Source organism: Trichoderma camerunense (assembly GCF_050948025.1).
Source record: "Trichoderma camerunense strain CBS 138272 chromosome Unknown V8C40scaffold_5, whole genome shotgun sequence".
NCBI classification, from domain to species: Eukaryota; Fungi; Ascomycota; class Sordariomycetes; order Hypocreales; family Hypocreaceae; genus Trichoderma; species Trichoderma camerunense.
Window position 1 is genome coordinate 1,980,478 of NW_028145365.1, and position 15,450 is coordinate 1,995,927.

General features: G+C 51.1%; 3 protein-coding genes and 1 non-coding gene across 4 annotated transcripts; 2 read left to right on the top strand and 2 right to left on the bottom strand.

The window, feature by feature from the left end:
• Positions 1-640: 640 nt before the first annotated feature.
• V8C40DRAFT_183049 (uncharacterized protein) lies at positions 641-1,731 on the bottom strand. Its single transcript, XM_083211757.1, has one exon. The coding sequence runs from the start codon at positions 1,602-1,604 to the stop codon at positions 888-890; it is 717 nt and encodes a 238-aa protein (XP_083075867.1). The 5' UTR covers positions 1,605-1,731; the 3' UTR covers positions 641-887.
• A 5,286-nt stretch (positions 1,732-7,017) lies between these two features.
• Positions 7,018-9,116, top strand: V8C40DRAFT_240068 (major facilitator superfamily domain-containing protein). Its single transcript, XM_083214719.1, has 4 exons — positions 7,018-7,154; positions 7,222-7,402; positions 7,484-7,698; positions 7,792-9,116. The coding sequence occupies exons 2-4, from the start codon at positions 7,331-7,333 to the stop codon at positions 8,861-8,863; spliced, it is 1,359 nt and encodes a 452-aa protein (XP_083075868.1). The 5' UTR covers positions 7,018-7,154; positions 7,222-7,330; the 3' UTR covers positions 8,864-9,116.
• A 251-nt stretch (positions 9,117-9,367) lies between these two features.
• On the bottom strand, positions 9,368-9,457 carry V8C40DRAFT_t79. Its single transcript has one exon. It is a non-coding gene; the product is annotated as a tRNA-Arg (tRNA).
• Positions 9,458-12,657: 3,200 nt separating this feature from the next.
• Positions 12,658-15,141, top strand: V8C40DRAFT_240081 (translation elongation factor EF-1 alpha). Its single transcript, XM_083214720.1, has 6 exons — positions 12,658-12,759; positions 12,883-12,974; positions 13,118-13,146; positions 13,241-13,303; positions 13,587-13,725; positions 13,788-15,141. Exons 2-6 carry the CDS (start codon positions 12,932-12,934, stop codon positions 14,894-14,896), a joined length of 1,383 nt encoding a protein of 460 aa, XP_083075869.1. The 5' UTR covers positions 12,658-12,759; positions 12,883-12,931; the 3' UTR covers positions 14,897-15,141.
• The last annotated feature ends 309 nt before the right edge of the window (positions 15,142-15,450 follow it).

The window sequence follows — 15,450 nt, forward strand, 5'->3', positions numbered from 1 at the left end:
CACGATGCTGCTGATGGCGTGTTGTGTTAGCAGGCTGCTGGGAACATGATACTCGGCACCGGGTTGGTTGGACGGCTGGTACTGTAGTCGCCAGGCCACCTCAGACTGTGTTTGCGCCCAATACTTGACTTGTTCCAAACAGGCTCTGCATCCTTCCCGGTCTCTCTGTTTAACCTTGCTCTTCTCTCAATTTCACCCTCCTTATCAAGCCACGACGGCCGCCAGCCCCCTGTCTTGACGCAGCTCATTCCAAATGTGGGCGATGAATAGCCGCTTGGGAAATGCGCTACCAGCCGGATGGTGGTACTCCGCTGCGTCAACGAATAGAAATGACACACATTCAGTGTATCATCGTCCTCACACCAATAACCAGCCGTAGCGGCAGGGGCCATGCCTGGGCCGCTTTGGCCCAGTCTTCAAACACAGGCTCTGTACGAGTACAATCATCGTATATGACGGATCTCACCAGACTTGAGCCATATGGATGAACTGTGACCAGCAGCGGCCAGGTATTTGCCGTCGACAGCAGAACATCAATCTGCTGAAAGCTGCGAATATACTCTACAAAACGTGCTCCTGGACATATTCACGATGCGGAGTGTGTTACCGCGACACTAAAGCAATTGCATGATGATACAGTATCTTTGAATTGCTATGGACAAGCTCTCGTTGGTACCTCGTGCCGGAAGCGGTTGTCTGGAAATGTCGTCGGCCACGACGTACAAACAGGATGGATATGCTTCTTGCCCTTTTTCGTCACCTTGTTGGATTTTCCCCCCCTCTTGATTAAAGTTTTCTTCTTTGGCCGATAACAACGCTTTCCAACATGCCTGAAACCATGTCATGATCTTTGAGGCATGATGTGTTTCCATGGAATCTTCAGGCATTCATTCGATTAATAAGCGCAACATTGCGAGCATCGCAAGGATTGTGCCATCCTCAGGCTTAACATCTCCAATATATCCAACGTGTCCATTTCCATATCGAGCGAAAACAACAGGCGACTCATTGACGCCGACGATTGATTTGGGAGTTGGTACACGATGCTCGGCAGTAGAGTGTTCGGTTGAGAGGTACCACGCCTCACACTGCTGCATTCCGGAAATAGAGAGAGCCTTTTGGCTATACGAAGCCGGGAGTCTGCTCTGAAGGGTAGAGCTGACCGCTTGAGAATTCAGAGATAGCGTGGATTGTTGGTAGGAGCCGGTTTTCCATGGGAGATCCCACGTCTGTCTCATAATCTTTTTCAAGCTCTCCAAACTGGAGGCAGCAAAAAGGCCACCAAAGATGACGATGCCACCACTTGCCGCATACTGCACGAGCCTCTGCGATATGACCTCGCACCTAGCCTGAGCAATGCCTCCATCGGCCACAAATATAGCATGCGGCTCCGAACATTGGGTGAACAAGGTAAATGCCTTCTCCGTCGTCCTTGCATGCCATATGGTTGCTCTCTCGAAGAGCTCGTTCAAGAAGCTGGCGTGGGATTCCTGAAAAGTGAGCTGCGTCTGATCATCACCAAGCGTGAGCACGAATATGAGAGGTTTCGCTGGTCCGGCAGCCGGATCTTGGGTAATGCTGTGCATGCTGCTTCTGGAATACATTGAAGGAGGTGGACAAAACGAGTCGAGACCAATGGAAGAGCGCGTGTACGCCGATGCTGAAGGGGTCGGTTTGTAGGAACGGGCGAAGGAAATTTTATATTCTCTAGAATCTGACCGTGCCTTCGATGGTCTTGGAAGCTCTGCCTTTCACATTATTTCCTGGCCTCTGTCTTTTCCAGGATGCTTGCAAACCGGTGGCCGACATAATGCATGTCGAGGCGGGCCGAAGACCAACTCGACCCTCGCCAACAGCATGAAAACTCCACCCTTTGGACGGCATTGGAGTCGTCGGGATTCTCATATATGCTGTACACCCACACTTCTCATACGATTATTAGGTTTGTGTCACCAGCATGCTTCCCTTGTCCAACAATACGGCAAAAGGGAGGCTAGTCTGAAGTGCCCTGTCTTGTGGCTTCTATCTAACCGTTCAAACGACAAACCTTGCTCATTCTCAGGCACGTCTAATCTCGCACAGAATGAATATCGGTACATTATATATGCTTACACTGTTGCGCGGCAGTTGGTCATCAAGTGAAGCAGGCAAGTCAGACAAACCATTCATCCTGAAGGCGCCTGAGCCACAGTAGCTGCATGCACTGGACTCCTCCAGAGCGGTCGATGCGTCCATGACCCGTTGGCACTTCAGCTGTGCTGTGCCAGATCCACAAATAGAGCTCAACAGTCCAGGGATGAGAGTAGACCGAAGCTGCCGTGACGTAGTAGACTTATGCAGTGCCATCAAAACGACAACGACTAAAGAGTTTCACTCTCCACTTTGGGAAGACTTAAATTAGAAATGGCAATCAAAGGGACGAAAGATACCTAGTATCCGGTCTTTCAACCTCTCTCTCGGTGTCGTACAAGTTGTATGTGACGATCTCTCCGAGAACAGATTCACGCACTCTTGCTTTACGGGACCCCCCTGCGCCACCAGAAATACTGAATGGTAACCAAGCCTCTTTGATCGGTAAAAACTTCTGAATATGGCTTTGTTTCCACCACCCACTCTTGCTGGCGCGGCAGGAGCAGACATGTGCATGATGGAGGTCAGGGACAGGAGAGACCACTTTCTTAAGATTACCGCGCCAAGTGCCAGGAGACAGGAGACAGTAGGCTCGCTCCATAGCAAACCAACTTGGCTGACTGCTGCTGGAATTGCATGGCTTTGTTTCTCAGAGTCTGAATAAGAGTCTGAAGCAAGCTTGGGTGACATTCTCAGGAGGGCTTCATCTTCTTGCTCCAGCTAGCAACTCTACGAAGCCGGATCTCGACCATGCATTCATGTATCACAGCATATGGAGAAGGCCAGGGATGAGAAATACAACAGAAGCGTGCGGCCAATCCGTACACGAATGATGCCTCTGGTGCGCTTCAGAGGGGCATGCAAGTCGGCGACCTGAGCAAACTGCCCAACGGCGACTATTGGCAAGCCACTCAAGTGAAGGTGGGTTTCCTAGGCGTTCCTACTGGTTCTAGGCCTCGCTTGGGGCTGGATGAGGCAAACTTCATGATGCATTACATGCTTCCCTTGACTGGCGTACAGGATACCATCCATAGCTGATGAGAGCGCAGCGACGAAGCCTTGGTAACCTTCCGAGGCCACTGTTGAGGTCCTTACTGTACTGCTGTTATAGCTTGTAGACCATAGCTAATATGTCGAAACGTAGAGGAAAGCTTCAAGGGCTTGCCAGCATCTACTACCTCTTGCTGCCATGTGATTCAGTGGTACTCCATCGTGAGTGGGAAATAACGGGGTGGGGCCGATTGGAGGGGCCGGACCAGCACCGGTGTGCCAGGTTTGTCGATTGCCAATGACGGGACGTCCCCAGTCTGATGGTGTGGCGGCAGGCCTCAGCGAAATGAGCACGCTTGGCCCATGCTCAAATCTTCCGTTATTCAGGCAGTTCATGCTGAGGCACAAGATGAGTGCTACCTAGTGTGAGCCGTCTTGATCTGTTTGTGTCTCCATAACTGACGCGCAACAACGGAACGCCTTAACTGTGTCCAATAAGCTTGGAGTTGGGCTCGTGTGAGTGGCTGGTAAGTCGACGCAACCCCCCAAGGGGCTCAGGTATCGTCCAGCATCGTGCAGACTCGGTGAGTCGCTTGCAGAGGGGTTGATTGGCTCTCATTTGCCAAGTTGAGTTCATGTGGCATGCCATCATGCCAATCTGACCACCACCACCACCATCAACACCACCACACCAAAGCTGGATTTCGGGATGCCTTGCTTTGAACTCCCCCTTCTTTGGTTTCTCTGGCTCAACCCCACAGGGCTCCAACTACCCAGATGGCCAGGGATAGGAACAGGAATAAATTGTGCGGGGATACGTGTGAATCACGCCTCGAGATCTAGGGGACTAGCCAGCTGCCGAGACCTGCGCTAATGCCTTTCTGGTCACATCTAGCCAGGGATCAAGCAAACATCCGGGCTTCAGGTGCCTTTTCCCGTTTGTCCCTTCGATTCGGCTGGATGCTGCACGTCCCGTTCCTCGGAACCAGGATTAAAACGGCGCTTATCAGGCAGCTGCTTCCATCGGCCCCAGTCACAGCCTATGGAAAGGTGGTCTGATGCTGCGTGGCTGCAGATCTCGAGTAGAGGCATGAAGTTGCCAGGGTCCCATTGTCATCAGTTGTTGTCCGTGAGAGCAGCTATTAGTCGGTTCGAGTGGATACTTGACATGGCTCTGCGTCTATGCAAACGAGCTCTAGGCAGTTCGCACGATATCACGGCTCGGACATAGTTGTGCGGCTGTTCTAGGACGAATAAACTCCACCCAGGATAGGATTTTATGCTGATGTCGTTGGACATGGTTACCAGCATTCCGCCTTGTGAGCTAGTAGAACTTTGACATGTTCATCCCATCAATATTCGCCCTGTGACGAAGCTTCAATGCCGCCGCGGCCCTCCAAGATCCTCAGAAAGGGACGTTTCTTGATGTAGCAAGGGTTGGAAGTTGATCAACTTGGAGTGATGCCCAAGAACTTACAATGTATCACCCTAATTCGGGCGAAAGACGGAACGCACTCCTCTCCCCTCCTGCAGTGACCTGCAGAATTCCTCTGCACCTGGAGATTAGAAACACAAGTACGGGCTACCCGAGGCCCTCGGCAACTGTGTCTCGACTTGGTCGAGCAGCCTTAGACTACTTTCTCCTCTCCAAACAGGGATGATGTCCGAGTGTCGGGATGCTCATGCTTTGATGCTTGCCGCGTGTGGCATCGAGTGTTTGTGATGAGCTGAATACAACGACCCTTCCCCTGGAATCGAACACATTTCGTATTTTGGGATACGAGTGGGTGGCTGCATTCTGAAGCCTGTTTGCACCGCTAAGCTTCGTGGGGTCGGCGTAGTGGGCAATTCGATGCAGTGGCGCTGTCCGCTATTTGTTGTCGTGGAACAATATCTGTAGGCAACATCGTATACTGGCCAATGCCGAAAAGCAGCACTGACGTAGGCAAGTTTGATTAAATGCTGGGGCTGCCTTTCGGCGACCAAGAAGGGGTTTTCTTCTCCCAGTTCTTTCTATTTCCTGAGAATTACTGTCCCTACAACTGCCTTAGACAAGTCTCTATACGTTGCATTCGTGATGAATATTCATCCAAGCATCACTTACCAAGACAGAATTAGGAGAAGTAACATAGTTTATCATGGTGGTATCCCATTGGCTTCATTGGTTCACTGAAATCTCGGCGTCCTCGAGATTAAGCCAAGCGGATACTTGCGCGTGCTAGACGTGGGTGACACGCCCCGGCGATAAGGACGAGTCTAGAGCAACTGTTGGAACTCGGAAACCTTCAAAAAAGACAAGGGGCCAAGTTTCAAGCACCGAGGGTGATAGAAAGCCGATGACTTTACCGCGAGTGAGGCTTGGTAGTCCTGGCTAGTGGCGAGATTGTGGCACATCTTCCCCAGATGCCTCCTGGTGTTTAATCTTCCCTTGCGTTCCACTGGCCATTGAGAGCGATGGGGCCTCCTGCAAGTTGCATGGGACGGCACAGAAGTTGTGCTTGTGCTTGATTCCGATGAGGGTGCCTGGTCCATGTCAAGCTGAAAGGGTACAACTAGAGTTTGTTGGCGGAAGTCATGACATGAATGTTATTCGTCCGGATTGTGGATTAATCAACGCAGATGTAGAATGCTGAGACATCCGTACGAGAATAAGAATGAGACAGTGAATAAAAGTTGTGCTGTTAAAGTCGCCGATGCAGCAAGCTGTGCAGGTTAAAAAAAGAAAAGTATCCGGACAAGCACGGCACACTCGTCAGGCCTTTACTGCATCATCCGGCTAAGCATGCTCCTTCGGAGATCACTCCGTCACTTGTGACCACAACCTTCCTTGATCGAAAATATTGGCGGAGTATTCGACACAAGAGGTACAGAACGCGGGGGCATACGCGGATATTCAGTATCAAGCCACCATGGCACAACTTGATCCTTGAAGCCGCACTTCCAATCCATTTCCTCCAAGACTGGACAGAACAATGACCCAGAATAAGGACAAGAAGTAGCGAGTTGGGACGGCATCGCGGCATGAGTGTAGTACAAAGCTCCGCCTTCCTGTGTGATGAGGTTTGCATGAAAGGTCGGGATGGAGCATAGATGCGGCTTCGTCTGCCGCCTGTCCTCTATCCGCAGATGATTGGAGTTACCATGAAGCGCGATCTTGCAGAGATTGAGAAGCGGTATCTATCCGCGCGAGGACTGAAACCGGGTAACACAAGCAAGCCTCATTCACTCAAATAGGCACACCGAGATGTCGCTGTCTGGGGATGATTGGCGAGAGTGAGAGCAAGGGAAAAGAGCTGGGCGTAGGTTGGCTAGCAGTGGTAGCACAGGAATGCAGGTTTCCGGTCCGAGAGTCCGTGTGTCCCTTATCTAGAGCGTATTGCATGGCCTCGTGCGTCCGAAGAGTGAATACGACGTTTGCTGGACGGCTGATGGCTCCCCCACCGACACGAACGAGCCGCATCTGTCAAGGCGTCAAGAGAAACACATGGTATCTCCTAAGAAGTGTCCACTGATCGTAGTACTGGGTAGCACTACGGCATCATGACAAGAAAACGTTTTGCTTCCAGGCTGCCATTTGCACGTCAGAACCTCCATGGGTTTGGGGATCCCTCCGTATGTAGTTGTTGCAGCTTTCTAATCCGGGGTAATCCAGCAATTCGGGGCAATTCATTCCAGGCGGCGCGATCCAAGTCGCCGCACTTGCTTAGTGCAAGGTACAGCTCCACGCAATACGCACAGCATGGGTGCTAAAGTGAGCTTCAAGTGTCAGCACCAGACAGTCCATTTCACCTCTTGTTTTAGCTGGGCTCCACTTGAATCGCACAGGCCCTACAGTAAGCCTCGCCAGCAGGGTTGGATTCAGTGTGGGGATCATAACGGACTTGCTGGCCTCTTCATCGTCTTTCCGCATGCAAGCACGGGAAGCATGGAGTACTAGTACCTGCTGAACTGCCGATATTGGACTGCGCTAGGCTTTGCCTTATTTCATTCCCTTTTCTTCGGTCCTGCTTGGCGGATCGTCTCTTCCATTGTCGGTGGGTCCTGTCTCGGAGAGCTCCTCTATCATCGCGCGACGTTTTGCTTGGTACTGAGCACGAGCAGCATCTCATTGTCTCGGGGCTGGTTGACCATCTTCCCCCTCCTTTGTCTTGTCTTGTCTATTGTCGTACGGATCAGCCAATTCGTTGGTTGGCCATCCCGTGTCGGCACCATGGTAGCCGTCGAGCCTGCTACGCGGAAGCGTGTGCTTCGGGTTATCATCGTGTCCCTTCTTCTAGACTTGGTAAGCCACAGCAACTAGGAGGAGGCATCGTGAGCATCGATCATACCTGTAGGATAGATGGCTGATTTGGGAGTCACCCAGATATCGTTCACGTTCATCCTCCCACTGTTCCCAAAGCTTTTGGAGTTCTATCGGGATCGCGAGGCTCCCAACCTGATCCACCATGACGCATCTCATGCCACTCTCCTCCAGCAGGTCCTCGGAGGGTTGAATGCATACAAAGCGTCCTTTTCCCGACCCATCGATTCCCGATATGACATTGTCCTTCTCGGTGGAGCACTGGGGTCTTTGTTTTCGTAAGTATCTTGTAACGTCCCTACGCATTATGGCTCTCCTTGGTGGGGGACCTGCAACTTGTTGTTTCAGCTACTAACAAGATATGGTTACAGCCTCCTGCAAGCCATCGCGTCTCCCATGATCGGTCATTTTTCTGACCGCTACGGCCGTCGCTATGCGCTGCTTGCATCCATGTGTGGAAACATGGTGTCTGTGCTCCTATGGGTTGTGGCAGTCGACTTCCGCACTTTTGTAGCCAGCCGTGTTGTGGGTGGTCTTTCCGAGGGCAATGTTCAGCTTGCCACCGCCATGGCTAGCGATATCTCCGACGAAAGCACACGAGGATCCACCATGGCAATCATCGGCGCATGTTTCTCGGTTGCCTTTACCTTTGGGCCAGGCCTAGGGGCATGGTTGAGCACGGTTGCCACTGCATGGGCGAATCCTTTTGCAGTGGCAGCAGGATTCAGTCTGATCTTGATCTCCGTCGAGACGCTGTACCTGTACTTTTGCTTGCCAGAAACCCTGCCATCTTTGGTTGGTGGTGTGGCAGCCAAGGCAAACGCACCCGGCAAGAAGGATGGGGAGACCAAAGAAGTGACGCGGACGAACTCACGCTTCCTGCTTTATGCAACCCATTTTGTGTTTCTGCTGTTCTTCTCAGGAATGGAGACGTCCCTATCCTTTATGACGTATGATTTGTTCCAGTTCACCTCTGGGAAGAATGGTAGGTTGCTTGGATACATTGGTTTGGTAGCCTCTGTGTTCCAAGGAGGCATCACTCGCCGACTGACCCCCCTTTTGTCCGTACGTATCGGCACCGTCGCCTGTCTCATTGCCTTTATTCTCCTCAGCCGTCTTTCCACCCTCGGAGGCCTATATGCCGCAGCGACGTGTCTCGCCATCACATCAGCGACAGTTGTGACGGGCCTCAACGCTCTTAGCAGCTTCGAAGCCAACGAGCACGAACGCGGAAGCAAGCTGGGCATCATGCGGAGCTGGGGCCAGCTGGGTCGTGGATTGGGACCGATCGTATTCACAAGCGTATACTGGTGGGCAGGAAGAGAGTATGCGTACACCATGGGTTCCATGGGTGCCCTTGTCGTTGTCACAGTCGCATTTCTGGGGTTGAAGGCTCCCAAAGGAATGACTGCACCAAAAGCGACTGGAAAGAAGAGTCAGTAGGATCAACGTAGGAGGATCCGGTCCTCTCTACCTGGCGACAGAGGCTCACTGAGATGCAGCATAAGAGGAATGGAGAGACAAGATGGTAAAATTGTCGAAGCATAAACTGATAGAAGAGAGCGAGCGATTGTACAGTAACATATGCACGCGAATCGAACAAGTAGATAGATGTAGGACTGAAGTAATGGTCATTCAATGAGAGGAAACGAACGTATTTGTTATTTTAGATTTATCTCAATAATGTGTCATCGCTTAGCCATGCCATGAGGAAAGAACCAAGCAAAGTGAATGCCCCAGGCATCCAGACGCCAGGAGAAGTACCGCCGAGAGTCTACATTACGAGGGCAACATTTTAACAAGATGACTATGCATGCCATCAAATCATGGCTCTATAACCGCAGAGGCAATCCACATGGCAAGGCAAAAAAACAAACAGTAAGAGGTTGTCGGGGAGGTAAAAAAAGAAGAAAAAAGAGATGGTCGATCAGAAATCGAACCACCGTATGCCCGCACCCGGATTTGCACCAGGATCCTTGGCTATCACCTACGCAGAGAGAATAGGAGTCCAACGAGTTGCTCTTACTCTATACGGGCGGCAGCTTGAACCACTCGACCATATGGAACAGCGGTTCTGTTGGGACAAGAGATACATATCGGAGCTTATAAGGGACAGGAAGGCGGTAAAGGGACGGAGTGCTGGCAGCTGTCTGGACGCTGAGGTGGTACGCGTTGGGGGCTGGGACACACAAGCAAATATCAATGCTCCAGGACGACGGCAAACGGAGAGGCAAGATTGTCCATCAGTGACCCATGTAGGGACAATGAGTCATATTAGAGGGAGAGAGACTCTATGAGTACTCTTCTCTTTCTTCAGGAAATATTGACCCTACCAGCTTCATTGTTAACCAGGTGTAGATTGACTTGTGTGGGATGAGTTGAACTCTTACCATGATATCCACCTAGCAGCTTTCGCTATGGGTAGGAACCGTTGACGATTCGTATCCCATCTATTTGTCTTAACATACCGAAGGACTACAGCAGACACAACTAGGTAGTTTTGTCTTCTGTAGTCCTACCTGACATGACGGCTGATATTGGGACGATAAGCAAGCCCACCATCTTCCACTTCTCATCTGCCGAATTGTGCTTCATATTCGATGATTTTTGAGTTACTCAGCGACGACCACGGCAATTTCAAGAGTGCTTCAAGAACCCTGCAATTACCCAGGTCTTCGCGGAGTATCTCAAAAAATCTTCGAATAAGTAGCACATCTCTGCAGATGAGAAGTGGAAGCTGGTGGTACGAATGAATGAACCGGATATGGCATAGACAAGTTAGCAATGAGTGTACCGTTCAACTCTCTGGTGAGTCCCATTTGAAAGACTCTTTAGAGGGAGGGGCATTCAGATGCATAAAGTATTCTTTGCTGTAACACATCAATGTATGACCATCTTCAGACTTTGGAGTGCAAGCCCATGTGAGGCAGTTATATGTCATCGCAAATCATGGGTGGGGCGTTTGCTCGGGGATGGAGACAGAACGTTCGCCGGCCGAATAGAAGCAAAGTAAAGATACGGCCGTGGCTCTGCTTGAGAGACTCGATAGCCTCATAATAAAGCTCGAGATGTTTCTCCTTCCTGTAGCTTGATAGCTTAGCAATTGAGCAGATATTCAGAGCTTCGTCAACCAACAGCGACTACACAGTTCATACATAGCAGACGGAGCCACCCTAGATCTGATGATCAAAGGTCCGACCTGCCTCCTGCTCAAACAACCCAGCCTGGCCGTAACAGCCTTACACAGGACTTGGATATGAGAGAACTCAAACTCACGAGGGACAGAAAGTTTCCCTGAATGTCCTTAAGAGTCACACCGAAGCAGCTTTGTTGGTCGATCAAGTTAAGCTTCAGCTATGCCATCGATAACGGGACGGATGGGCCCACGCTAGCTAAAGAAGCTGGGCTCCGACTAACAATAAATACCATGGCGCTTGCAAGCCACGACGGCAAATTGATCCGTGTCTAGTTCAGCAGGTGAAGCACTGGGTACTGCTCTGCTTCAGACGCGCAGATGCATCGTCAACGTGGTCAAAATCTTTTGGACGGGGCTGCAGCAGCTTCAAATACTGATACGCACGGGACCGCCCCCTCACTCCCAACAGACTTTTCAGGCACTATTTCTGATACATGAGCTCCATTCTATTTGAGGCTGCACCTCTTATTCGGCGTTTTCCAAAAGGAAGCGAGGACAAGTACTGTACATAGGTTGATAAATAGATAGATCAGAACTTGGCAGAGGAAAAAAAAAACCTGCAGGCGGTGGCAATGCCCAGGTGATGGATAGAATGCATGAAGTGGGGGTGTTGACGTTTCAGTGTGGGCTTGGAAAAAGAGTGAGCATGAATGGAGGGGCTGATGGAGGGGTAACATGTGAGTGGGAGTGAGAAAAAAACCCATCGAGAGCGGGAAAAATGGCACTGGCGATATCATATATTTTACAGGGGAGTCGAATTACTAGTCCTACTGTAGTAGCTGCAAGTGATGATGGCGGAGCTAGAGAGACCGAGTCCATGTAAGGGATATGGAGATGGTCAAATGGGTTCTGAAGATGGACACTCACACAGCACGACTCTGTCGAGAAGAAGAGCACATCAGCCCAGTCGTTTTCGCCACAGGCTTTTTCCTACCAAAATGATCGAAACACAGCGAGTCGAAAACATCATGACATGCTCATCACGACGGCTTCACACACCGCCTTTGACTCACTCCTGTGGTGTAACAGCCTCGCGATGTGGAAGATAAGGAGATAGGAGGTACCAGTACTTCATCCTTGGTGAAACCCAAACGACAGCGGCGAGTTGGGCAAAAACTGGCGCGCGCCAGTAGCTGGAGTGTGGGTGGATTGGGCAGTGAAAAAAAAAAAAAAAGTCAACGAGGGGAATGTGCTCCGTAGCAGTAGGCCAAGTCGTAGAAGTACAGCTTCACTTTGGTATCAGAGCATGCTCCCATACTCTCTGTTTTCTTTATGTGTCCTTTTCTCCCGTTTTACTTTCTGTTTGCGTCACACCGAGTTGAATTTGAAGCTTTTGTGAAATCATGTAAAGTGGCCGATGACTCTTCAAGAGACGCCTGGAATACGTAGGAGCGCTCGCCAGATGGATTAGCACGTACTGGGTACACACGGCGAACAGAGCGGTGGGAGTGCGTATGCACTGGCACCCCGTACTGCAGAAAGGATAGGTTCGCTGAAACTGAAAGTGCTGCAAGTGATAACCGCCATCATTTTAGGCACCAGGCTGGCGCTTCACATCTCGGACCTCGAATGAAGCCGCCATTGAGCCGTGGTAGAACTCTACGACTCCTCGTACTCGTACGGTGATCGCCTCCCAACTTGCAAGGGATTCCAAGGCTTCCATCGGTCTGACTCTTGTTTGTTTGTATGTACTCCTCACCTTCGTCCGTACTGTATGTTCCACCATCATACCAGATCGTATCGTGGCGGGCACTTAACAAGGGCGAGCTCCAATCGCAGCACCCCATTGGCCAGATCGCCCACAGCCACCAAGGCCGCTCAGGCGAGAAAAAAAATTCTTGCGGATTTGCAGTTGCGTTGAGTGGGAAGCGGGAGGGCAGAGAAAAATATTATTCGTTGGGGCTCGCTCGTTAGGGCTAGACCATGCCGCTTATTTTGCCCCTCCTTAAGGCTTTTTTTCACAAGCCCCGTTTGCTGCCCCGCGCGTGGCAGAAAAAAAAAGCACAGAGCAATAGCGCTGCACCCCTCCACCCCTCCGCCCACCACCTTTTAAATCTCTTCTTCCCACCATCTGCTTTCGAAATTTTCTTCTCTTCTGCTCTTCGTCTCGCATACCCGGTTCAAGCATCCGATCTGCGAATTTGTATGTGCCATCTCTTCCTTCGCCCTCGCCTTGGTGACTGCATCTTCCAACACTTGGAACATCATCGCCTTCATCATCATCATCGTCTGAGGAACATTTCCAGCTGACTCTGCTTGCCTCCAGTACTTTTAGTCAAGGACTACACAGCTCACGCTAAACACAAACCGCAAAAATGGGTAAGGAGGACAAGACTCACATCAACGTGGTCGTTATCGTACGTATTATCCCTTCTTCACGTCGGCATCAGTCGCCGCTCTGATTCTCAAACACTTGTGCTAACCACCATCTTCTAGGGGTGCGTATTCCATCAATCATCTTGAATGAGATCGATCGAACACAGTACTGACTTGCTACAACAGCCACGTCGACTCCGGAAAGTCGACCACCGTGAGTTACACCCTCTTCTCCTGCTCCGATATCAAACGTCGTTTGATACGGGACATCTACTCTTTGAACACAGGGCTAACCATTTATCATACAGACCGGTCACTTGATCTACCAGTGCGGTGGTATCGACCGTCGTACCATCGAGAAGTTCGAGAAGGTAAGCTTCAACTCATTTTCGCCTCGATTCTCCCTTCACATTCAATTGTGCCCGACAATTCTGCAGAGAATTTTCTTGTCAACAATTTTTCATCACCCCGCTTTGCATTACCCCTCCTTTGCAGCGACGCAAATTTTTTTTGCTGTCGTTTGGTTTTAGTGGGGTTTCTTGTGCACCCCACTAGCTCACTACTTTTTTTCTGCTTCGCTCTCACTTCCCAGCCATCATTCAACGTGCTCCGTGTCATCACTTTCAGCGATGCTAACCACTTTTCCATCAATAGGAAGCCGCCGAACTCGGCAAGGGTTCCTTCAAGTACGCTTGGGTTCTTGACAAGCTCAAGGCCGAGCGTGAGCGTGGTATCACCATCGACATTGCTCTGTGGAAGTTCGAGACTCCCAAGTACTATGTCACCGTCATTGGTATGTTCTTTCCATCAACTTCACACAGCGATCACAAGCCAGTGCTAACAAGCAATTCACAGACGCTCCCGGCCACCGTGATTTCATCAAGAACATGATCACTGGTACTTCCCAGGCCGATTGCGCTATCCTCATCATTGCCGCCGGTACTGGTGAGTTCGAGGCTGGTATCTCCAAGGATGGCCAGACCCGTGAGCACGCTCTGCTCGCCTACACCCTGGGTGTCAAGCAGCTCATCGTTGCCATCAACAAGATGGACACTGCCAACTGGGCCGAGGCTCGTTACCAGGAAATCATCAAGGAGACTTCCAACTTCATCAAGAAGGTCGGCTTCAACCCCAAGGCTGTTGCTTTCGTCCCCATCTCCGGTTTCAACGGTGACAACATGCTCCAGCCCTCCACCAACTGCCCCTGGTACAAGGGCTGGGAGAAGGAGACCAAGGCTGGCAAGTTCACCGGCAAGACCCTCCTTGAGGCTATCGACTCCATCGAGCCCCCCAAGCGTCCCACGGACAAGCCCCTCCGTCTTCCCCTCCAGGATGTCTACAAGATCGGTGGTATTGGAACAGTTCCCGTCGGCCGTATCGAGACTGGTGTCCTCAAGCCCGGTATGGTCGTCACCTTCGCTCCCTCCAACGTCACCACTGAAGTCAAGTCCGTCGAGATGCACCACGAGCAGCTCGTCGAGGGTGTTCCCGGTGACAACGTTGGTTTCAACGTCAAGAACGTTTCCGTTAAGGAAATTCGCCGTGGTAACGTTGCCGGTGACTCCAAGAACGACCCCCCCATGGGTGCCGCTTCTTTCACCGCTCAGGTCATCGTCATGAACCACCCTGGCCAGGTCGGTGCCGGCTACGCCCCCGTTCTTGACTGCCACACTGCCCACATTGCCTGCAAGTTCGCCGAGCTCCAGGAGAAGATCGACCGCCGTACCGGTAAGGCTACCGAGACTGCCCCCAAGTTCATCAAGTCCGGTGACTCTGCCATCGTCAAGATGATTCCCTCCAAGCCCATGTGCGTTGAGGCTTTCACCGACTACCCTCCCCTGGGTCGTTTCGCCGTCCGTGACATGCGACAGACCGTCGCTGTCGGTGTCATCAAGGCTGTCGACAAGTCCGCTGCCACCGCTGGCAAGGTCACCAAGTCCGCTGCCAAGGCCACCAAGAAATAAGCGATACCCATCATCACCACCTGATGTTCTGGGGTCCCTCGTGAGGTTTCTCCAGTGGGGCACCGTGCGCTCACTTCTACGACGAAACGATCAATGTTGCTATGCATGAGCACTCGACTATGTATCGAGGCACGTTAATTGAGAGGCTGGGAATAAGGGTTCCATCAGAACTTCTCCGGGAATGCAAAACAAAAGGGAACGAAAAAAAATTAGATAGAAGTTAATTGATGACTTCGACAACCAATTCTGTTTCTCGCTGTGTCTTGTGTGTGATGTTGTGTAAATTCTTTGCCTTTAGAGTTCAGATCGTGATGTGTCCATGTGTTGACGCTTGACATCACAAGCCGTGTATTGTCTTTGCGCGCTGTAGTCTAGGGGCGCTTAGTGGACTAGAGATGCTAACGGCACTTGGCTACAGGCTATTACGCTCGCTGTAGGTCTCCGCTACAGGGGCTGACCCACGGCCCGCTGAAGAACATTGGAAAAGAAAGATCCGGGTACTCTTCAATTGACATTCATGATACTATCACCACTCAGCTGTTGCTTTGAAGACA

Coding starts and splice junctions, on each gene's coding strand:
- V8C40DRAFT_183049 (XM_083211757.1), bottom strand. CDS start 1,604: ATGTATTCCAGAAGCAGCATGCACAGCATTACCCAAGATCCGGCTGCC.
- V8C40DRAFT_240068 (XM_083214719.1), top strand. CDS start 7,331: ATGGTAGCCGTCGAGCCTGCTACGCGGAAGCGTGTGCTTCGGGTTATC. Junction 7,403..7,483: donor TGTCCCTTCTTCTAGACTTG/GTAAGCCACAGC, acceptor GGAGTCACCCAG/ATATCGTTCACGTTCATCCT. Junction 7,699..7,791: donor GCACTGGGGTCTTTGTTTTC/GTAAGTATCTTG, acceptor ATATGGTTACAG/CCTCCTGCAAGCCATCGCGT.
- V8C40DRAFT_240081 (XM_083214720.1), top strand. CDS start 12,932: ATGGGTAAGGAGGACAAGACTCACATCAACGTGGTCGTTATCG. Junction 13,147..13,240: donor ACTCCGGAAAGTCGACCACC/GTGAGTTACACC, acceptor TTTATCATACAG/ACCGGTCACTTGATCTACCA. Junction 13,726..13,787: donor GTACTATGTCACCGTCATTG/GTATGTTCTTTC, acceptor AGCAATTCACAG/ACGCTCCCGGCCACCGTGAT.